General features: G+C 49.6%; 1 protein-coding gene across 7 annotated transcripts in view; it reads right to left on the reverse strand.

Moving 5' to 3' along the window:
- Window positions 1-7,891: 7,891 nt before the first annotated feature.
- Window positions 7,892-24,074, reverse strand: part of Tmem51 (transmembrane protein 51) — a 50,687-nt gene continuing 34,504 nt past the window's right edge. For 6 of the 7 annotated variants that reach the window (XM_029539769.1, XM_021200774.2, XM_029539768.1 and 3 more), the window contains 2 exons: window positions 12,379-12,893; window positions 7,892-9,011 (listed from right to left, as the gene is read on the reverse strand). In XM_029539769.1, the coding sequence (XP_029395629.1) occupies window positions 8,603-9,011; window positions 12,379-12,719 (750 nt within the window). In that variant the 5' untranslated portion in view covers window positions 12,720-12,893 and the 3' untranslated portion in view covers window positions 7,892-8,602. Of the gene's footprint in view, window positions 9,012-12,378; window positions 12,894-22,616; window positions 23,036-24,074 lie in introns of those variants that run through there. The other variant, XM_029539770.1, reaches the window with a different exon arrangement.

Here is a 24,074-nt window from a genome sequence, read left to right on the forward strand (position 1 = left end):
TTTTGAACTGGAGAGATGGCTCAGCGGTTAAGAGTGCTGAACCTGTTGTTCTTCCAGAGGTCCTGAGTTCAATTCCCAGTAACCACATGGTGGCTTATAACCATCTATAATGAGGTATATGCCTTCTTCTGGCATGCAGGTGTACATGCAGATAGAGCACTCATATACATTAAATCAATCAATCAATCAATCAATCAATCTTTAAAGAAAAGAATTTTTGCCGGGCAGTGGTGGCACATGCCTTTAATCCCAGCACTTGGGAGGCAGAAGCAGGTGGATTTCTGAGTTTGGGGCCAGCTTGGTCTACAGAGTGAGTTCCAGGACAGCCAGGGCTACACAGAGAAATCATGTCTCAAAAAAAAAAAAAAAAAGAATTTATTTTTATAACTTTTAATCACTTGTGTGCATATGCATGTGCACGCATGCTTGTATACATATATGTATGTGCACACGTGAGTGTGTGTGTTTGTGTGTGTAGGTATGTACAGATGAGTGCAGGTTCCCATGGAGACAGGAGGGTGTTGGATGCCGTGGAGCTGAAGTCATAGGCAGGTTGGGAGTCACCTAACATGGGTGCTGAGAACTGAACTTGGGTCCTTCAGAAGAGCAGTAAGTGTTCTTAACCACTGAGCCATCTCTCCAGCCTCTGCTTTACCCACTGAAGCGTACATTTTACAAGCGTTAAGTGTCCTTGTGTGCTGTGGGGAAGCCTGTCGCCTTGTAGCTCTGAAGCCACACTCCTTACATTCTTCCCCTTCTCCCCGGGCTCAGCTTAGGCTTTCACGTTCTGCTTCTGTGGATTTGGCTCCTGCTTGTTCCTCATATAAATATGCGTCTCATATAAATATGCCTGTCTTTAAAACTTACTTATTTGTGTGGGGTGGGTCAGGAAGCATATGTGTGTGCCGAGTGCACATAAGTGTACAAGAGGCCAGAATAGGGGTGTTTTCTATTGCTTGCTACCTTGAGACCGGCATCTCTCACTGAACAGGACACTGTTTGAGTTAGGGTGTCTGGCCAGTGAGCTCTGGTGATCAGCTGTCCCCACTCCCCCAGTGCTGTGGTTACAGGTATGTGAAGCATGCCTGGCTTTTTACAGTGTTTGATGAGGGTTTGAACTCAGGCACTCATGCTTACAGATCAAGCCCCAGCTGAGCACAGACAAGCAAGCTGGCAAGTGTGCATTTGCCTCTCTGGCTTGATTGTGGGTGTGAAGTTCCTATCTGTTGGAGTATCTGTTCCTTGCACAGCAAGCATCACTGAGCCATCTATCTCCCAGCCCTTTTTGTCTGAGTTCACTTGGCATAAAAGTCCTCAAGGTCACCATGGCATAGAAAGCCTCAGAATTTCCACTGGTTTTAAGGAAGGTAACACTCCATGGTACCTTATTGCTTACTTATTCATTCATCTATCCATCTTCTGTAACGTTGATTCTTTTGTTGAGTGTTAACTAGAGCTTTTCTATAAAGAGTTTTCTTCCACTGTTTATCACAAAATACAATTTGTAACACAACTTAGAATTACCTCGTAGCAGTCTTAATGAGGGATTGTGTATATTGGGTTAGTTTGTAGGCAAGCTCATGGTGGTGTCTTATTAAGGTAACTGATGTGGAAAGACACCACCCACCATGGGCAGTACCATTCCCTAGGCACGGGACCTGAGTTACATGAGGGTGAAGAAATTGAGCTGAGCACAAGAAAGCTTAGCATACACACTTTCACCTCTCTTTTGTCTTGATTGTGGTGTGACATACTATCTGTTTGAATATCTATTTCTCCTTGACTTCCTGAGACAATAGACAGTAACTTAGAATTGTAAGCTGAAATAAACCTGTTCTCCCTAAGTGGCTTTCTTTTCAAGGTATTTTTATCACAGCCACAAAAATGAAACAGGAACAACCACGTAGCTGTGCTTCACCCATGGAAGCCACGATGAGGTCCTCTGCTCACGGGGTGCCCCTTGCAGGGTTCCATGGGGACCCTGTGGGGGCGTTTCCTGTGTCCTTTGTCTTCCCAGGTGAAAGCCACTGAGTATTTATCCGTAACTGCTGACATTTGCATAGTGTGGTGTGCCCGGTCGGCCTGGATCTTTATCTGTGTTCTACTTTCCTGCACAAGGAAGTTGGGCAAGATGAACTCTAGAACCGTCCTACTCCAGGCCCTGCCCTCAGGATCGCCTTTACACTTGGCTCAGTCCTTTGATTTTTTTCTGTCTTGTGACCCAGAGTCATTTGCGAAATTGCATTGTATAAACATGGAAATTACCACTTGGTTAGAGTCATTCCCCACCCACCCCCCCAGCCCCCTACTTTTTCCATGTGATTTTTAATCCAGGGATATTTTTCTTAATCCATGTGACACTGGACAGCATCTGCAAACACTTTTGACTGGCACATGAATTAGTCATATTTCCGCTGCTGCGATACAATGCCTGAGACAATCAACTTTAATGAAAAAAGTTGACTTAGGCTCATCCAGAGGTGTTGGCTCATGACTGTTGATCTGGATGCTTTGGAACCTGGAGTAACACAGGTCATCATGTGGGATCATGTGGTAGGGGAGGGCTGCTCATATCAGGTGACAAAGAGAGAGAGGAGAGAGGGTCAGGGTCTCAATCTGTGTTGAAAGCACAACCCCTTTATTAAAATTTTTCCTTGCTGTGGCAAAAATACCTGATAGAGACCACGGAAAGAAAGAAGGAAGGAAGGAAGGAAGGAAGGAAGGAAGGAAGGAAGGAAGGAAGGAAGGAAGGAAGGAAGGAAGGGTTTTTTCTGGCTCATATTTTGAGGGTGCAGTCAGTCCATCGTGCTGGGGACAGCATGGCAGCAGGAATGGGAGCTGGTTGGTCACCTGGCATCCGTGATCAGGAAGCAGAGAGCGATCAGTGCTGGTGCTCCACTCACTTTTTCTTTCTTATTCAATTGCATCCCAGCCTAGGGGATGGTGCCACCCACATTCAGTGTGGATCTTCCCACCTTGATTAGCTTACTCTGACTTGCTTATAAACATGCCCCTAGATGGTTTCAGATTCTGTCTAGTTGGCAATCGATATAACCATCATGGTGGATATAATTTCAAAGGACCTACTGCTAGTGACCTACTTCTGCCAGCCAGGTCCCTATTTCAAAGGCTCCACAGCCTTCAGATGGTAACATAGCTGAGGACCCAGTATTTGAAACAAAAACCTATGGGAGATGTTTTAGATTCAAACCATGACACCCTAGTGACCAGAAGTCCTTCAGCTAGGCCCCAACTTTTTATAGGATCCACCATCTTTCAGTGGTACCATGGCTGCTGGCCAAGCCTTTTCATAAGCCTTTTGGGACAACTCTGGTCCAAATAATAACAGCCCACTTGGGAGGTGCTCTTGGCGTCTTGTGAGTAGATGTTGAGGTTGCTGCTGGCAGTCCTTGTCAGCATCGCCCAACCCCGACTGTGACTAGATCGAAGTGAGACAAGCCATAGAGATACAATTGTATTGGTTCAGGTCAATGTGTACTCAATGAAAGGATGTGTGAAAAATGTGCTCATCTGAGACTGGGCTTGGGGGCGACTCAATGGGAAAATTACTCGCTCAGCATGCACCAAACCATGGACTGGATCCCCTGCATAGCATAAACTGGTAAGGTGGCATTCTTTTTCTTTCTTTCTTTCTTTCTTTCTTTCTTTCTTTCTTTCTTTCTTTCTTTCTTTCTTTCTTTCTCTCTCTCTCTCTCTCTCTCTCTCTCTCTCTCTCTCTCTCTCTTTCTTTCTTTCTTTCTTTCTTTCTTTCTTTCTTTCTTTCTTTCTTTCTTTCTTTCTCTCTCTCTCTCTCTCTCTCTCTCTCTCTCTCTCTCTCTCTCTTTCTTCCTTTCTTTCTTTCCTGCTCTCTCTGGCCCCACTCACTCCAGCCCAAAGATTGATTGATTGATTGATTTTAAAGATGTATTCATTTATTATATGTAAATACACTGTAGCTGTCCTCAGATACACCAGAAGAGGGCATCAAGAGGGCATCTGATCTCATTACAGATGGCTGTGAGCCACCATGTTGTTTCCAGGATTTGAACTCAGGACCTTCAGAAGAGCAGTCAGTGCTCTTAACAACTGAGCCATCTCTCCAGCCCATAAGGTGTCATTCTTATGTCTGTAGCCTCAACAGTCATGAGGTAGAAGCAGGTAGATCAGAAGTTCAAGGTCACCCTAAGCTACCTATCAAGACCAGCCTGGGATATATGAGACCCTATCTCAGAGGGAAAAATTTTGCATATCTAAGTATTCCAGTCTCCAGAAAATAGATTCGTGGGACAGCCTGCCTTCGGCATATTTATGGAACACAGCCATTGACATTCCTCCACAGCCTCTACTTTGGTCTTATTTCTGGCCCCGACTTAGCCTCTTGAGACCTTTCTATTATTGGATTAAGGAAAAGATTAATGGACAATTTTTATTGCTTTCAGCAAATGGAAACATTTTAAGTCAGAAAGTATTTTTTTTTAACTTGGAAAAGGAACATTAAAATCAAGTCTTAAAATTTGTGGTTCCAGTTGTGGCTTGCTTTGTGGCATTTTTGATTGGTGAGGTGAATTAACCTAGCATCATCTTTTAAAAATTATCTATTATTGTGTGTGTGCATGATGCCCAGGGGTGAGGAAAGATGCCACAGCTTGCACAGAGAGGTCAGAGGTCAGAGGAGAACCTCTGTGGACGCTGGGTGCCCTGTCAACTTGACATATGCTTGATTCATCAAATAGGAAGAAACTTGAAATTGAGAAAATACCTCCATAAGATCAAGCAGTAGACAAGACCATAGGGCATTTTCTTAATTAGTGATATATCGTTATGGGTAGTGTCATCCCTAGACTGGTGGTCCTGGGTTCTATAAGGTAGCAGGCTGAGCAAGCCATGGGGAGCAAGCCAGTAAGCAGCATCCCTCCATGGCCTCTGCATCAGTTTGCTCTGTGTGAGTTTCTGTCCTGACTTCCTTCAGTCATGGACTATGATGTGGAAGCGTAAGCCAAATCAATGCTTTCCTTCCCAACTTGGCTCTTGGTCACAGTGTTTCATCACAGCAATAGAAACCCTAACTAAGACACTAGGAATTGAACTCAGGTCACCTGTACAATCTGAGCCATCTCTCCAACACTGTATGACTGTTAAACCTTTTTTTTTTTTTTTTTTTAGTACATTTATTCATTTGTTTAATGTACCCACACATGTGTGTGTGATGCTTGCTACGGCCCACGTGTGGAGGTCAGAGGACAATGTGTAAGAGTCAGGGATGGAACAGGTCACCAGGCTTGTGTTACAACTACCTTTACCTGCCGGGCCATCTTGTCGACCTCAGCTGGGTCATCTTGTCGACCTCAGCATTACCTTTAAGGTCACTAAAGCGGCTGTCTTCCTCCTGTGGTCTCTCCTGTAAGGCCTGTCTTTCTGTAACCCTTTCTCGGCTGCCTTTGCACAGACTCTGACACCAAACTGAATGTACTCTCCGCAAAGGCTCGCCTGGTGTGCTTATACCTAAAACAAACCAACAGAAACCCCCAAACTACCACCAACAAAATAACTTGTGGTCTAGTCCTTGGGATCCGATTTTTTAAACAAACAAGAAATTTATCAGGAACAAGAGATTTCAGCTCTCAATCTCTCTCATTTAATTTAGAAGGAAGCAGAAAATTCGATGTCATGGCTACATTTACGTACTAGCTTATATCAAATCCTCCCTCGTTCCCACACAAACACTATCCACACGGCTTACTGGCTTCTCCTCGGGAAGTAAGTTTTCAGTCTCTGCAGTGTGTTACTTTCCTCAGAGTTGCTGGTGACTGTTTCCAGCTGGACACTGTCGTCGAGGGCACGTTCAGCAGTGACAGCCCAAGGACAGCTACTGAGGACAGTTGCCTGCTTTTGAAGCTCCACACTGTTTCTGAGTTCTCCACATCAGTGAGGCTTATCTCTGGACTCCACACCGCCTTATCTGAAGTTTTCTTTCGTCTTCCTGAGAAGATTTATAACCCAGAAAAGCCACACCATGATTTCTGCTCCCCAAATTGTATTCTGGTTGTTTTATTTTGCTCCCTGTCCTCTGTTGGCTTCGAGTGTGCTGTTGAACAATCTACAAATTCTCAGAGTGTCTTTGACTTTGTAGGCACTGTTGACCGTTATCTTTGCTAGAATGTTCATAAATTCCAGGTTGTTACAACTTTGTAAAGTTCTGTTACAGGCAAGCTAGGGACAGATGCAGATAGGGGAAAGGGACCAGAGGTATATTTCTATAATGTCACAGAGAATTATACTTGAAGTCTAGAATGGGGGAGGAATAGGAAAATAGGCTTTGTAAAAGTTACCATTACCTTTTCTTTTTTTAAGACACACTTTTAATAACTTAAGTGACACGCTCAGACCGATTGCTAAGGATGAGAGTTTATCATTTTGCTTGTGTTGTGCATAGGCACAGGCATGCCATGGTGCATATGTGGAGAACCAGAGGGCAACCTACAGGAATGGACTCCCTCATTCCAGCAGTGAGCAGACAAAATGGTGGGTGATGGGACCTCAGAGATTAGGGTCTCCCGGGCACTGTCCTGAGGGCCAAGGTGAGGGAGGAAAGCAGGGGAGGATGCTCTGGAAAAAGAATGAAGCTGACTGCAGAAGGAAGCTGCTGGTGGTGAGCTGAGGGTCCTCAGTTCTTGTCCATGGGGGGAGCTGGGAGTTCCCTAAAAGATGCTGTGGTCTCCCACAGTGTGCTTGACGATCTGAGTTTAATCCCTGTGACACAGCACAGAAGGAGAGGACTGACTCTTACAAGTTATCCTTTTACTTCCACGGGTTCACTGTGACACGTACATGGGCAGGCGGGCGGGCGGGCAGGCAGGCAGGCAGGCAGGCACGCACCACGCACGCACGCACCACGCACGCACGCACGCACGCACGCACGCACGGACTCTGCTTCTATAGGTTCTAGTTTTTGAGATGGGGGTGTGTGTCTCCCATAGCTCAGGCTATCCCTGAACTCACAGGTGATGGGGTAACCATGAATTCCTGATCCTCCTGCCTCCAACTCCCGAGTACTGGGATTACTACCAACCTGGTTTATGTGGTTCTGGAGTCGGAACTCAGGGCTTCCTGCACGCAAGGGAAGCCTTCTACCAACTGAGCCACATCCCCAGTTCAGACTCTCATACTGACTTGTAACCTTAAAATGTCAGCCCATCTTCGCTTGGGGCTAAACCTGCAATTTGCCTTCTGGCTTCCTGGAGCTTATTAATGTGAGACTTGGAGAGCCCAGAACACAAGGAGCGAGCAGGACTCCCAGCAGGCCGCTCCATACAGAAATCGTTTGGACTCAAGGTCTCTGTCCCAGGCTGGGTGCAGAGATCTCTGTTCCCTTCCTTAATAGTCTGTGGTCACTGAGGTATTTCTCAGTGTATGTACTGCACAGTAGACACTGTCTCCTCCCAGAGGGGACATATCTCTCTCCAGTCAGTTCTGGGGGGAGGTGACAGGCTGAGCTCCTTCTTGGGCTGCTTGAGCCTGGGAGTGGGACACGGCTCTAAGTTCCCAGTGCCTTCTATATGGCCTGTGGGTTGACGAGGGCAGCCTCAAGCCTCCTTCCAAGTGGTCAGTGTTCTTTTACCAAGTTTCTCGCCAGAGAGAGAGAGAAAGTAAGAATGCGGAGTCTGGATCCAGAGGGTCTGAGCTTAGAGCTACTAATTAGTAGTACAATACGGAGTGCTCCAGCCAACCCAGACTCGTGAGCTAGCCCACAGAGTTCCAAGGGAACCAGGCTTGGGTACCGGTGACATGGGGAAACGCAGCTGGTGCTTAGAACACAGCCCCACCCCGCCTCCCGTGAATCAGCTGTTACTATTGATGTCCCTGCTAAAATGACTGAATGAATGGTCAGGTGTGCTACATATAAAACCCTTTATTATAAAATGCCCAACCGCATGGCGTTGGAGAAGACATGGAGAAGCGACTTCCTCTCTTGCCTTTCGTTACCCACAGGAAACCAGTGTACCGAACCAGACAATCATCTTCTGTGTCCCATGCTGAAGGTCATCAGGCCTTAGACCTTCAAAGAACCAGCAGCACCAGGGCCCCCTAGGGACTTCCCCCACAGCTCACCCCCACACGGCCGTCATTTTATTCACAAGACAGGTCCTTTTGGTCAAAGCGGAACCATGTTCTCCACTGGTTCAAGGGTCCAGTGAAGAAAGGAAGCATAAAACTCGGTTTCTTTTTGAAACACAGCAACTGTGGTCGGAGCGGAAAGGAGACGACCTCCGTCTAAACGAGTCACTAGGGATCCTGTCCCAGCTTAGGAGAGGGGTGTGTGGGCAATGATCCCGAGTGGGAGAGGAAGATGCCGGGGATGCCAAGGCCACACCCCTTGCCGAGGCCACACCCCTTGCTATGGTTCAGAGCATCGCAAACCCCCAGCATCCTTCTGATGGCCCTACTCGGCGGGGCTCTGTGAACCGTTCTTAGTAACTCCCTCTACCCACAATCCCCATCACAGTGGCTAAGTGTGCCTTGACCCCTTGATTGGGGCTGAAGTGGCTTTGGCGAAATCTGTTGGTGTGGAGGGTGAGACAGGAGGGAGTGTAGTCAAAGTCCTTCAGTCGGGTGGCCGGGCATCGGGCGCCTTTGCCTGGACCTCATCGTACAGTGGCGGAGGAGTCAAAGGCTCGATAGAAGGAGGGGGAATGTTCTTGTCCGGGAGGGTGATCCTGAAGTCTTTGAGGTGAAGCTTTTCCGATTTAATCCTTCGAACTTTGAGTGGCTTCAGGCGTTTGGCCAGCTTGGAGTTTTGCCTGTCCGGAGCATGCCCTGGGCTGGTCTCTGTCTCCGCCCTGGTGCTGGTAGGGGTTGCCTCGTCCAGCCCGGTTAACGACTCATAGGAGGGGAGAGAGATGCTCAGTCTTGGGTTCTGCTCCTGCCCCCTGGTTTCCGGGTAGCCCGTGTTCATCACTTCCTCGTAGCTCGGTACGTAGTACCGTGAGGAGGCCTCCTCCTCTTCCTCCTGGCTGCGGGATGATAAAGACAGAGTGTCAGTACACACCCACGTCACTGAAGTCCACAAAAAGTGGATTCGGGTTGCATTTGAATACTAGGTTCACAACATACCAACTCTGCAAACCCTATGCAGGCTCTAGAATGAATCAGTAAGCATTTTAGCATAGAGGAACCAATAAACTATAGAAGAACCAATTTTCCATTGCCAATCGCACCATAAGTAAGGGCTTTCATTATGCCCATTTTACAGATGGGGAAACAAATACATCAAGGTCGTGATGGTTAATGAGATTGCCAACTCGACAGGATCTGGAAGCACCTAGAAGCCCTTGGGCCTGTCCATGAGGGGTTTCCAGACTGGGTTAGTTGAGGTGAAAGAAAGAAAGAAAGAGGGTGGGAGGGGATGAGACCAGTATTTCTGACCCTCCCCCCTTGCTCTATATCTCATCTAAAGGAAGAAAATACAAACTTTGCAAATCCCTCTACCTGCATTCCCTAAAACCAAACCAAACCCTAATCTTTCCACCCAGAGGCAATCATGCTGAGTACTGTGGCCCCCTGACTGTCTGTCTCTAGCCCACCCACAGTGTCTCACAGGCTGGGGCCTTCCTAAAGGCTATGCCACGATCATGTCTCATTCTCAGTGTTTCGGGGGTGGCTTCAAATTAAAGAACACTAGCCAGTGGTGGCTGGGGGAGTCATCTACCTATCTATCTATCTATCTATCTATCTATCTATCTATCTATCTATCTATCTATCTATCTATCCATCCATCCATCCATCCACCCACCCACCCATCCATCCATCTGAGTGAGACTGCCCGCAGCCACACTCGAACCGGGTACTCCTGAAAGGCGGGCTGAGGCTGAAAGAGATTAGACAAGAAAGGAAGGCTAAGACAACAGAGCTGATCAAAGCCCCCAAGTTTACTAAGATTCTGAGCTTATTTAGAGGGAGGAGGCCCATCCCCCACCACTCCGTTCTTGATGCCCTTCGCCAGCTGAAGGTGATCTGCAGGATGCTGTCTCCGGAAGGTCTCAAGGGTCTCAGCAGGTAGCGATAATGTTTTGGAGGAAAGCAGTGGCAGGTGTAGACAATAGAACCTGCTTTGTAAGTTGGAAGGTTCCTCCCCAGGTGGTTCCGTACTTTAGTGGCAACAAGGTCTGCATCAGCCTGCTTCAAGGCTGGGGGAGGCAACATCCATCCGTTTGTCCGTCCGTCCGTCCGTCCGTCCATTCATCCGACTATCCATCCATCCATCTATCCATCTATCTATCTATCCATCCATCCATCCATCTATCCATCTATCTATCCATCTATCTATCTATCTATCTATCCATCTATCTATCTATCTATCTGCCCATCATTTATTTGTGCATGCCCACCCAGCTGCTTGTGTCATGGTACACATATGGAGGTGAGAGGCAACCTTCTTATGGGTTCCTGAGATCTAACTTAGGTTGTCAGACTTGGCAGCAGGCTCTTTTACCCACTGAACCATTTTGCTGGCCCCATAATGTCCGTGGCACAGCATCCTTGTAATTCTCTGATGCTAGAGCCTGCCTGTCTTGGCTAAAGTAGGTGAGAGAGGGGGCTTGGAGGACCGAGTGTCTTTTTGTTTGTATCCCAGGACTAATGAGGTGAAACGCTATGAAATAATTGTTTCTAACCTCTGTTTCCTGACCAGTATGTTCATCTTTTGTGTTGATTCACAGAGTTCTTTTTATGATGGACAGAGGGGTTCATCCTCATTGACATCTTGAGATTAGGCATCACCTAGGAGATACATCTCTGGGATGTCTCTGAGGGTCGCTGGGAGTAGATGAAGGCCCAAGTCAATGTGCCTTGTTTACATGAATAGGGCCATGTCAAGAATGCCAATGTCCCAGACTCAGGGATGGCAAGGCCTTCTTCCTGGTCTAGGGTCGACCAGTAGGAGCAGAAAATACTAGATGCTGTTTCCTCCCCAAGACTGCAGCCTAAGGCCGTTCACCCACAGAGACCCCCCTAATGTGGTAAGTTTCCCGGCTGTTGCTGGTGGCTCTCCATTGGAGTGTGCATGACCCACTCAATCCCAGTTTTCCTTGTGGTTGGCATGTGTTCATTCCCTGTGGCCCCATCGAATCCAAAGCCATGCAGGTGGAGGCCGGGTGTGTTCTCAAGAGAGGTTTAACGGAGTACAATAGATCCACCCTGACTTAAATGTGGACAGCATCATTTATGGGCTCGGTCTGGATGAAGCGGGGAAAGAAGACAGGAACCTGAATGCCAGCATCCATCCCTCTGCTTCCTGAGTTCCCACATGATGTAACCAGCTAATACCCCAGGCTCCTGCAGCCACACCTTCCCATCCATAGTGACCGCAGCCTCAAACTGAGAGATGGAATAAACCCTTCCATCCTTAAGCCAACTCTCTGTATCTGGACAGAGCAGTGAGAAGAACATCTGGGACAGATGCTGTGCTGACTACCTATGCTTGTCCGCTTGACACACGCTAGAGCAGTGTGTCTCAACCTTCCTAATGCTGCGACCTTTTAATACAGCTCCTCATGTTTAATATGGTTCCCCAACCATAAAATTATTCCCATAACTGTAATTTTGCTGCTGCTATGAATTGTAATATAAATATTTTTGAAGATGGAGATTTGCTGAAGGGATGGAGATCCACTGATTTAGCATCACTTGAGAGACAGACCTCTGAGAACGCCTGCATCTGGGTGTGCAGGGCGTGGTCTTGACTATGTCAGTGGAAGTGGGAACTGAATACGGGTGGTAGCACTTCATGACTGGATGAAAAGGAGGCACAGAACCAAGTGCAGGGCTGTCTGTATGCATTAACTCATTGCTTTCTGTTCTTGACGGTGGGGGCCCTGCCTTCTTGACTCCCCCAAAATGATAGACTGTGACCTGCAATTGTGAGTTAAATAAACCCTTTCTCCCCTAAGTTGCGTTTGTCAGGGTGCTTTGATCACAGCAATGAAATGAACCTTAAGTGAGATGTCAACTGTTATGACATATGCCCCTATCTATTGTCTATCATTTAAATATGTTCATGATACTTTGGGCCAAGCAAAATATCGTGCCTTGACCTTTTAAAATCAAAGTAGACACACACAGCACCTGGGACAGAGAGGCAAACAAGCAACCTAGAGCCCCCTGACCCTCAGCCCCACCAGTTTCTGTGCTACAACTTGTAATCTACCTAAGCCATGGGATTTGGGAAGCCTGCATCTATCTAGTAAGCACAAGGGTACTTGTAAAAATGATATGAGGAGAGTGGAAATACAGAGTGGTGGAGCAAAGTACGCCTCTCTCCGTGACTCCGTGTGCAAGTGTGTCCTTCCCCTAAGCTGGAGGGAGTGGTCACTTGGGTCTTACCTGTCTTCCTCTTGGGAGGGGGGCATGGTTCCCGCCTGCTGCTGAATCTGAGCCAGCTCCTCACTCTGCCGAAGCTTCCTCTTGTCCCGGATGCTCAGGCAGATGGAGAGCAGCAGCAACAGCACGCCAGCCCCGACCAGCACGTACGCCACCGAAAACGTCTTGCTCTTGAGGATGCCGCCACCTCCCTCTGTCTTGTTGCCCTGAGACGTCGGCTTATCCGCGGGGCTGAAACCAGGAACCAGGTTCCACATGGCCATGATGACCCCAAGGACCAGCATCCCCAGGCCGATGGCCGTCAGTGCATAGTGTGAGCCGTTGGCCTTGGACTGGGCCATCATGGCAGCGGAATGGGGCAAGACCCGGCTCAAAGAGAGAAAATAAATCAGAAAGCAGTAGTGCCAATGCAGCAGAGAGACTCTCCTGTGTCACAGCGGAAAAATCATCCGTAGACTCTCAAGCGATGGCTCTCTTCAAATGCCAGGCGTCCGGGGTGGATGGAGCAGACGAGAGATCTGAAGAGGAGAGGGAATGAGAGATTATCAGCTCGGTCTTGGGGAGGTTCTCTGTGAAGGAGGTACCAGGCAGGGCTGGGCCATCAGCCTCCACCCTGGCCTCACTTCTAATACATTCCAGATGTTCCAGCCACCACCCCTGTGCTAGAAGGGAAAACCAGAACCGTCCCTGCAGGAGGCCAGCAGGGAGGCCAGTGTTCAAAGCAGCTGCAGCATGCTGTGAGGTTTAATGAAGTGTGGTCGGCTCTCAGCCCTCATGGGAGAGATGCAGGAGAGCAGAGCGAGAGATGGCATGCCTGGGCCAGGGTCAGTCACATCCCAGTCACCTGGGGGGTGGGGTTCGGGGTGCAGGGGTTAACGATAAGTCCTGTCCAGTTAGCCTGCTGGGCTCAGTATACTACCCTCCCTGGCTCCTGATTGTCTTGGAGGGGGGAAAAATTCCCTTTTCCTAGAACGATGAGTGTGGCCTCCTTGGTCATGTGGCCTTACCACCTTGGTCTGCACATCCCCTCCAAGTGCTCCAGCAGTTACCAGGTCACCCCCTTTCTGGGTATTTGGGTATGCTCCACTAGCTATTGGAGTGGGCCTGTCTTCCAGTGGCCCCTGGCTTGTTTCTCAGCCCTCCACAAGGCAAGTATCTCAATTGAGTGTGTGCTCATGCCCAGTGACATGGACAGAGACCGTAAGACAGCTCAGAAAGAAAAGTGTTGCCCCAGTCCCATCTCCCCCACTTCCTAAAGGAGGCAGAAGTCTTCCCATTCCTCATCTTCTGTGTCTAGGAGAACCCCAAACCAACCCAACCAACCAAATCCCTTTTCCGGTGAAGCTGCTCAAAGACTCATGGGAGCGGGGATTCCAGAGCCCTCAGTGACCGAGGGAGCCTAGAGGCAAGGCATGGCAGCTGTGGTTTAGGATGAATTTGGAGATCATGGAGGAGGAGAGGGTGCGGCCCCAGTCTGCCCAGCTTTCAATCAGAGGGTGGGCAGGCAACATTGCTGAGCAGGATCTCCCGGTCCTCCTTAGATAGGCAGGCCTTGTTTTCAACCCCGCATTCTTTCCGACCTTTCTGAAAGCCCAGCTAATTGGGGAGCCTGAAATGTGATGCCGCGGAGATGTTTTCTCGTTAAACTTTCACCTTCATCTGAAACTCTCTGCTTTTTAAAAATCACTCTAAAAATATCTGGGACAACATCCTCTCTCAGCTTGAAGGCCTCGCCTTCCCTTTCTTCCACTCAGTGAGTGTTTCTGGTGCATCTGGCTACCTGCAGGTTGCATGATCTGCAGGAGATGCTGCAGATTTCTGGGTGAAGGAAGAAAGGAAGGAAGGGGACGTGCAGGGGAAGCAGAGACAAAGAATGACAAGAAATGAAGGAACGCATGCGAGCTCTGGAGCTAGGCAGCATGTGTGTGTGTGTGTGTGTGTGTGTGTGTGTGTGTGTGTCCTAGCTCAGGCTGGGACTTCCGGAAACTTCAAAGAAGGGAAGTTTCATGGGTATGATTCACATGCAGAATCCACAGTTGTGTGCACGACGGGCACAGGTGTGTATGGATGTATGCATGGCTACGTGCATACAGGTACACATGCATGTGTGTGAATGCATGATCAGGGGCATGTATGAGTACACATGATGTGTTTACATGTGCAGATGGCATGTAGAAGCTATGTGTGTGTGTGGAATACAGAGCACAGACAGCTGCAGCAGAACCAGGATGCTACCTTCTCATACATACAGGCGGCTTGATTTGTTTTTTTTTTGTTGTTGTTTTTGTTTTTTGAGACAAGGTCTCATGTAGCCCATACCAGCTTTGTACTTATTATATAGCCCAGGATGACCTTGAACTTCTGATCCTCCTATCTCCACCTTCCAAGTGCTGGGATCACAGGCATGTAGCATCACATCTGGTTCATGTGGTGCTGGGCTGGAACTCAGGGCCTCATGCATGCTGGTCAAGCACCGAGCCATCTGAGAACACCTGGGAGGGCTGTGACTTCAGTGACAGCGTTCTTCAGAACCCATGGTCTCCAACCCATGAGCCCCTGGGTCTGGGAAAATCAGGTTCCCACTGGCCTGCTATTTGTCTTCTATCTGACTTGTTGACCACTCATAGATCTGTGGTATATTTAGCCTGGTTTGCTTTCCCTTGCCGAATATACACAGAAGCTAATTTTATGCTTAGACGATTTGGGCCACACAGCCTTCAGCATGCCCTTAACAAGTAGCAACCTGGAGTGGGGGCAGATAAGGCTATCTGGCTCTTACAAGCTGCTCTCTAGAGCCCAGAGCTGGACCTGCCCCTCACTGCTCACGTTGGAGACAGTCTGGCGACACAGGAGTGATGCTGTGTCTTGGGTTTTAAAATGAACCGTTAGCAGAGAGAAGAGGGGTCATCTCCCCGGGGCTATTGAGGAGGTTCTGGACAGCCTCCTGCACAGGTGCCATGCTCAAACCTTCAGTTATGGACCCACCTGTGAAAGCAAGTGACAGGGTTCCAAGGCAGCTGTGGACATTTTGATTCTGTGAGGCACTCATAGTGAGACACCTCTTGGGAGGCTGGGAGCTTGAGGTAGGCCCCTATACAAAGGGGTAGTGCAAGAAAGTCAAAGGGGGCTGTGGAGACGGTTTATTCAATAAAGTGCCTGCTGTACACGCACAAGGACCTGAGTTCAATCCCCAGGACTCAGGTAAAAAGCCAGGCACAGCCACGTGTGTACCTTTAACTCTAGGACTGTAGAAGGTGGAGATGGTAGGATTGTGACCGCAAGCCTGGCTCCAGGTTCAGCAGCAGAGGCCCTCACTCAAGGGCATAAAGGGGAGAGTGATAGATCAGGACATATGACATCCTCCTCTGCCGTCACACCATATACATAGATAGGCACGCCCAATGGCACACATGTGCACATACCACATAGACACACACAGATGCACAGAGAGAGAGAGAGAGAGAGAGACAGAGAGACAGAGACAGAGACAGAGACAGAGACAGAGAGTCAACTGCCCTAGGTTGCAGAATGAAGACAGTCCACAGGTGACACTGGTCCCCAGCCCTTCCATGGCCTCCTCCATGCAAACCACAGCACCAAAGAAGAAAATGGAAACACATCCAGGTCACTGTCTGATGGATGGATGAACACCCGAGCAAAACCATGAGGCATAAAGGTCACGCCCAAGAGGAAGATGACAGGCCTCTCTGATGTGATAGCCCGAATCACAACCTCTACTCAGTTTCCAGGTGACATTCCTCTGCACGGATGGAGGCTACCATCTCAGTCTGTGATGATCTCATTTTGGCTCTCCTTGGCCCCTGGATCAGAGTCTCAGCTTCCAGAAAGGCGGCCTTTGTCTGCCTGACTGCCGGCACGCCATGGTGGTAACACAAGAGGCCCTTAATAACTATCTGTAGACTGGGCAAATGAATACCTAGCAGGTTTAAATGTTGAACTCATATCTCCATCAAGGAGGGAAACTCCAAGCCAAGGTGGATATGGACAGGAAAGGATTCCTGAGGTCTAACTCAGGAGTCACGGGGTACCTGCATCTTGTTCTCGGATGCCAATGAGAACGAATGTGAAGTTGATCCTATCACACTCCCTGAAAGGCCTGAGGTGGCAGTAGCCCAGCTGGGGAGGTGGCGGAAGTCTCTGCTCCAACATCAGAGTGCTCCTTCTGCCTGGCTGAGGCCAGAGTGAGTCACACCTGCTCATTCTCAGTCGGACCCAGTTTCCATGGACTGCAACTTCAAGACCAACAGTGAGATGAAACCAGACAGTAAGGGCTGGGGACTGGCTCAGTGGTAGGGCCCCTGCCTCCCTGTTTCCCAGCTGTTCTTGACCTCCCTAATGCTGCGATCCTTTAACACAGTTGCTTGTGTTGTGGTGACCCCCGACCATGAAATTATTTCGTTGTTACTTCACAAATATAATCTTGCTACTGTCATGAGTCGTCACGTAAATATCCGACATGCAGGATATCTGATGTGAGACACCCAATGGGGTCACGGCACACAGGTCGAGAGCCACTGCTATAACCCATTTCCCAGCGCTGTGACTTCAAAATAACAAACCCTGGTGTCAGACTTCTCGGCTGCTGCAGAGCAGAGAGCCCAACCGAGCTGGTCTCCTGAGCCCCGCTGGGCTGCTTGCACTTTAGGAACTGGGGGGTAAGCTCGCTGAGGCTCCCTGGTGCCTCCTCAGCTTCACTGAGAAGAGGGCTTGCAGGGCCAAGGTGAGGGCTTGTGGCGCCTCAGAGGCTGCTGGCCACTGCCCCAGCATTAACCACATTGCCTGCCCGGTGGCACAATTGGGAGAGGGATTTTGCTCTGGGGACACGGGCTGTGCTGCACTGACACCACTGAGGAGTTCCAGTGAGACCTGCCAAGTTCAGACCACAGTTGCTTTTTGTCACCAAGGCCCAGTGTCACCTGGTGGGAGGACAGGAAACCTCTGAGTTGCCGCTGCTCTTGGGGTCCTATTCGTCAGGGAATTTTGGACCACAATCTGGGAGAACTGAGAGCCAAAGGTATCATGTGCCTATTTCAATAGCCCAGGAGATCTCTGTGGTTAGGCACCTGGGAAAACAGGGGAGAGAAGGCAAGTGGGCTGCGGTGACAGAGGGCGGCTAGGCAGGCACTACAAAGCCTGGAAGTTGTCTGTGAGGAAGAGACAGGCAGCTTTAGAAACACCCATGGCATTGCCAGCTCTGTAGGAGTCAGGAACCCATGGGCACTCACCCAGAAATTCCAGCCACCTGGAGGTGTGATGTGTCCCACCACCCCAGAGTCTCTGTCCTGGGTCACACAACTAGTAAACAGTTGGGCCAAGATTCCCAATCCAATCTGGCTGACCCTGTGTCCCGAGCCAATGGCTCTCATAAGGCTGAGTCCCCGAGGCCACTCCCTGGGCTCGGCAGCCAGGTTCTGCGGTCTGTTGTCCGCACAAGCACAGAGACTGACAGGCGAATGGATGGCGTTTTTGACTCGGAAGGGTTTGCTTCATGTCGTTCCTGGGCCCATTCTGTGTGATGCGGTGTAGGAGAGGGACAGGCGTGTGACATCTGCTCAGAGCCCATCTCAAGAGACCAGAGAATGCCTAATGGGAGGACGGCTCATTGTGAGTGACAGCAGGATGCTCACCGGGCATCCAGCACTTGAGAAGCTGAACCACAAGGATCACTGTAAGTTCCAGACCCTCCTGGGCTATAGTGTAAAACCCTGACCTCACCCCGTTCCCCTCCCCCGATGTCTCTGAACTAGGAGTCCTTTCCCAGTGACTGGCTTATAGACCGTAGGCCTCTCTAGGGACCCAATGGCCTCAAGCTTGCCATATCGGGCAACTAGCTTCTAACGCCATAGCAACCATTTGATAGCTTCTGGTTTGGTTTTATAAAGAAAGACATTCAGGTTCAGAGAGGCAAAGCAACTTTTCCAAAGTCACACAGCCAGTGCAGGGCTGGGGGCGAAGTATACTTCATTCAACAACTTGTAAGTTTGTTTTTTGTTTGTTTGTTTGTTTTCTTTTTGTTTTTAACCCAGGTAGCACGTCTAGTGTCTTGAGATGTTGATGTCCCTGTGATGGAGTCTGAGTTAGGAGATGGGGCAGCCCAGGAGAGAAACAACTTGAGTGATACATAGAACATTAAAGCTGGCATCTCCCAGAATGCACCAGCCTTGCTGGGAAGAGAGGCAGTTCCTCTCCTAGGCTCCTGGCACAAGGCACTGGCGAACTTCATAAGCCGACATCACCAGGTCCCTCACTAATTCACTTAAGTGCCTGTTAAGTTAAAGTCATCACGTCTGACCGACAGTCCCCAGGATGCAGGCCACAGGAGGCAGGCTCAGAAACGCATGTCGCCCATAGGAGTTTGTCTCAAGCTTTTCTCTCAGCAAGTGGCTGATGTATAGCCCTCTGGACCAGACTGGCAACGGGGACCCAGCCCATAAGTGCTAGGAGCACTCTGTGTTCCTTGGACAGCATTACACCGGTGACCTGTCTTTCTCTAGGTGGGCACAGAGCGGCCACCACATCTCTGCACTGTCCACTCCCACCGGCCTCTCTAAGATGGGCCACAGCTGTCCTGCGACCCTGGCAAAGGTGGGTGAATGCCATGGCCAGGCTAGCTCTGAGCTCCTGCCCTGGCTGGGCTGAGCACCGCACGCTCTGTACAGCTGAGCCTGCTACCCGACTGTGAACCCAAAGGAAGTGCTGTCCCAGCGCTGCTCGTTTACAGGTCAGGGGCACTCGGTACACGGAGGCTGTGAAGCTTGTCTGGGGCCTTCCCACTGAAGAGCTGCAACCTTATCCACTGGCCTCCTCTCGTGGGCTTTCCTCACTCCTGGGGACAAAAGCCCAGACTTCCGCTCACGGGGGAAAAAACAGAACAGCCAGATCAGAGGCCCGCCTCCAAGGGCTCAGGCATCTTCTAGATATCTGGAGATGAGGCTGACATGTCCCCAAGAGCAGCAGTGACACCTTCAGAGGCATTGGCCAGGTCTGAGAAGGTGAAGGATGGGGACTGGGACTGGGAGGGAGGTCACAAGTCCTATTTAACTCTGTCCTGCTGACCTGGGGACTCCTGCTGAGAGCGTCTGTCCTGAAAGATAACACACAGTAGCCCACAGAATGACCCTCCAATATAGCCACCCGATCTCTCCTCCTCCTCCTCCTCCTCCTCCTCCTTTTTTTATGTTTTTTAAAGACATAGTCTTTCCTACACAGCCCAAACTGGCCTCCAACTTGCTATGCAGCCAAGGATGATCTTGAACCCCCTCTCTCTACCTACAGAGTGCTAGGGTTTGAAGCATGCAGCACCCTGCCCAGTTTATGCGGTGTTGGGGATGGAACCTAGAGCTTCATGCATGTTGGGCAAACATTCTACCAACTGAGCCACACCCCCAGCAATTACACAACCTCAGACTGGAACCTTATGTGGCCAAAGCACTTTTCAGCTGTGATTGAGCCAAGGATCTGAGCTGGGCAGATTTCTCTGGGCAGGCCAGGTGAGTCCAACCGAGTTACATGACAAGGGTGAAGAGGCCAAAGGAGGAAGCGGCAGCTAAGAGGGTGGTGGCATGTGGGGCACGCATAGTGAGGGGTGCGGGAAGCATCTAGAAGCAAGAAAAATGGAAGAAACTGGTTTTACTCCCAGCCTAAGAAAAGAACCCGCCCAACTGGTTAATGTCGGCAGACACTAACGTAGATGTCTGAACTCTGGGAACTCTGAGAATGTGTGCTCAGCCAGCACCTTTGGGGAATTTCTTCCGGCAGCGACAGGATGTGACTGTGGGCAGCATTCCTACACCTGTCACCACAAGGCCCTCCATTCCACAGCAGTTGGTGTCACCAGGCACCACACAGTGCCTTCCTCCAGATACACAACCTCTTGCAAACACTCCATCTGGAGCCTGTGCATTGAGCCCAGCAAGTAGCTCTCACTCTGGGTTTGCACTTTAACCGGGGCTCTGTCACGACCCAGGCAAACGTGTGTTCTGACTCCCACATGGGGCAAAGGCTTGAGGAGGAAAGCTCTCTGGTACCTCATCCACAGCCACTCTCGTTTCTCAGAACGGCCCTTCCAGAGTCCCAGGTGCAAGCCTGGCGATGTGGTTCAGCTAGTACAGTGCTTACCCACCATATGTGAAGCCCTGAGTTCAAACCCCAGGTTCATATAAACCAGGCATGGTGATTTGTGTCTGTAATTAGGTACCAGGGAGGCAGAAGCAGAAGGACAAGGAATTAAAGATCATTTCTCAACTGAGTAGTAAGTTCAAGGCTAGCCTGGGCTACCAGAGACCAAACAAGACAAAGGGCCCAGCACATGAGGGAGTATGGCTGTAACTAAGGCACATTGGGAAGGGCGGGCTGAGAGACATCTCTCTGTGGTTCTTGGTTATTTCTATCCATGAGGGCACACAGGGGCACACATTTGCCTTTCAATATCTGGACTTTATCTATCTATCTATCTATCTATCTATCTATCTATCTATCTATCTATCTATCTATCTATCTGTCTGTCTGTCTGTCTGTCTTTCCGTCCGTCCGTCCGTCCGTCCGTCTGTCTATCTATCTATCTATCTATCTTAGTTCCTTGGTGGAGGCTGTTTGAAAACCTTCAAAAAAACAAAAACAAAAACCCGTTCTTGTGCAGGGTGGAACCTGTAAGAACCTCCCGGAACTCTTCCTCTCTCCCTGGAGCAGTGGACCGCAGCGACTTCCCCCAGCACAGGCTCCTCCTGCCCCGATGCCCACGTAGCCAGTTGGTGAGCCGGTTTCCTCTCTAACCGCTCATCTGAGAATCTGACCGGCTTATCAGGCACCATGTGGGTGCTTCATATGTGTTCTTTATTATTTACGACCTATTATCATTATTGCTTGAATATCACTATTTTGTTTTATTTATGCCCTCTATTATTTTTTACTCATTATGCATGCACCTTTATCAACAACTCGGTATTTCTCTAATATCATCAAACTTTGAGTCACGATCATGTTCAAATTTCCCAAACCTCCTTGACGAGTTTTCAAGAATAATTTCAAAGAAAAGCTCAAAGTTCAGAGATGCTCAGACACCTGCTCAGGGCCCCACAGCGAATGGCACATATTTGAAGCTGATACCCCACCTATTGAAGGCCCCCCGACACCCTTTGCAGTGCCTTCCCAGAAGCCCTTGCCAGGTCAGGAGGGAAAATTCCTTTCTCCTTGAATTGTGTCCAGGTGTGAGTCACTGTGGCCCCCACAGCTCTGGTCCTTTCTGGCTGTGGTTTAAGTAACCAGTGTTGGGTTGTTTAATTATAAACCTGGTAGCAGGCTGAGGCGGGAGTCTGAAGGAGCTGAAAGAGTCATGGCCCAGACTAGTCTGCTTGGTCACCGTGACCAGGTACACACACGGGGACGTCCCCAATGCCAGGGTGCTGACTGGGTTGTTTGTCTAAGGCCACTTTCCTTGGTCACCCCTCTATTGCGTCTGTGTCCTCTGTTCCTGGTTTGTTTTGTTTATGACAGGGTCTCAAGGAGACCAGGCTAGCCTCAAACTCACCAAATAGCTGAAGATGACTTTGAATTCCCCATCCTCCTGCCTCCACTTCCCAGGTAATGGGATGATGGACAAGTGCCACCATGCCTGGCTTGGCCTCTCCTCTTTGTATAAGGACAATAGTTGCATTGAAGGAAGAGGGATAGCCATACGATTCTGTGTCAGCTCGGTCACCCTTTTAAAGGTCCTGTCCCCAAACACAGTTCCATTCTGAGGTCTTGGAAGGCGTCAACACACATATCCAGTCAGCTAGAACCCAACCCTGCAGGGGTCTGCTCCCCTTGACTACTGAGCCCTCTCTCCCATCGGCTGACAACTTCCAAGGCCAATGCCTTTCCCACCTCACTTCCTGTCTCTTCCCGCAGCCCTGGAAGGTACTTTCTACATCCATCCACTTTTACAGAGGATGAAATCCCAGCTCTGTCTCCAGATGAGCAACTGTTTTGCACAGTAAATACCAAGATGCAGACCTATAGGGGAGACAGCACCCCATGCCCCAGGTTCCTGTGGCCACTTGGCTTTGAGATCTCTGCCGCATACCTCCTAGCATGAGGCTGCCTTGTCTCTTCAGGTGCCCACTAGAACTCCTGAGCTGGAAAATAGCATCAGAGGGGTGCAGAGGTGATGCTGGCTGGCTGCCTCCCCTCAGCCAGAAGGACCCAGCGGGACCCAAGAGGCCTGTTATCCCCTTTCCTACCTGAGTTGGAGGGGGCTGGAGAAGAGTCGGTCGTGTTGCTCGCTGGCCGCTGGCCGGGATTCTCCTGTGGAGAGTGAGTGAGGCCATTCCCGAAGTCTACTCTTCCCTTCTCCCATGCTAAGAAAACTGGCACTCAGCTCCCCAGGGCTTCCCGGAACCCAGACAGCATTACTCAGTCTTCCCTGGGAGCTGCTTCATCTGACTGAGCTCCGGCCAATGAGGTCCAAGCAGCAGAGGGCTGGGGGCCACCCACTCAGGAAGAGTTCTTCAGTGAAAAGGATATCTCTCCTCCTTCCTCCTGGTTGTACTGTGGATGTGACAGCTGGGGCTGAGGCATGGCAGGGGTAATGAATGACTGAGCAAAAAGATAAGGAGAGGCGGGGCTCCCGGTGGCCACAAAGCTGCCATTTCAACCCCAGACACCTGATCTGTGGCCTCTGTTTACATGAAAAGGGAAGCATTTTTTAAAAAAAATCTTGTTCAATCCTTTTTCCCCCCCTTAGGAGTTGCTCAATTTACCTCCACCTGATATACATGATATATAAAGACATATGTCATTATATATCGTATACATGATAATATAGTACTGTTCTCATTTATGAGGATTTTTCTACATCAAAGACATTAAGAGATTTACCCACATGAGTTTATTTGCTCATCATGAGAGCCACATGGAATTGTTCCCCCTTTTGTAGGGCCTTTCTCCAAACAAACGCTAAAGGTGGCCCGATATCCCTGCTACCCGGTGCTCACGTTGGGTTCTCGCTTCTGATTTTATGTTATTTCGTATTGTGTGGGTGTTTTGCCTGCAGACATGTCCGGGCACCACCTGTGTGCCTGCCACCTGAGGAGGTCAGAAGAGGGCATTGGATGTTTCAGAACGGGAGTTACAGGCAGCTGTGGACCATGTGTGGTGTTCAGAACGAAACCCAGGTCTTCGGTAAGAAGTAGCAAATGCTGTTAATCACTGAGCCATCTCTCTCCAACCCCTGGTGTTCTTGGTTTTGCTCTTGAGTGTAGGCGAGTCATACAGCTTGCTTCTAGTCAGTTAAGATATGGCCGAGGGGTTGAGATAAAGGAGATTGTGTGGGTGGTGTTATGACCAAAGGGATGGTCTGCTACTCAATGCCTCTGCTTCGATGAAGCAGGTGGGCCATTTGGGGGAAGAAGTCCACTTAGCAAGGGATCTGAGGAAGAAAGCCCCAAAGACCATGGCCTTCATTCCACACCCATGTCTGAGGGTAGGGGTGGGGTCAATTCCAACACCCCAGTGAGCCTGGAAGTGGATCTCTTCCCAAGCTACGCTGTCAGATGAGCAGACAACCTTGGTCTCCAGGACTCTAGTCACAGAATGGCCTCGGATGGATCGGGTCACGCCTACCTGGCCTTAAACCCCTCAGACGAAGATAAAACATTAAATGTTAGCGAATCAGCCTGAGGCATGTGCTCGCCTGCGGA

The sequence above is a fragment of the Mus pahari genome, chromosome 6 (genome assembly GCF_900095145.1).
Source record: "Mus pahari chromosome 6, PAHARI_EIJ_v1.1, whole genome shotgun sequence".
Lineage (NCBI taxonomy): Eukaryota > Metazoa > Chordata > Mammalia > Rodentia > Muridae > Mus > Mus pahari.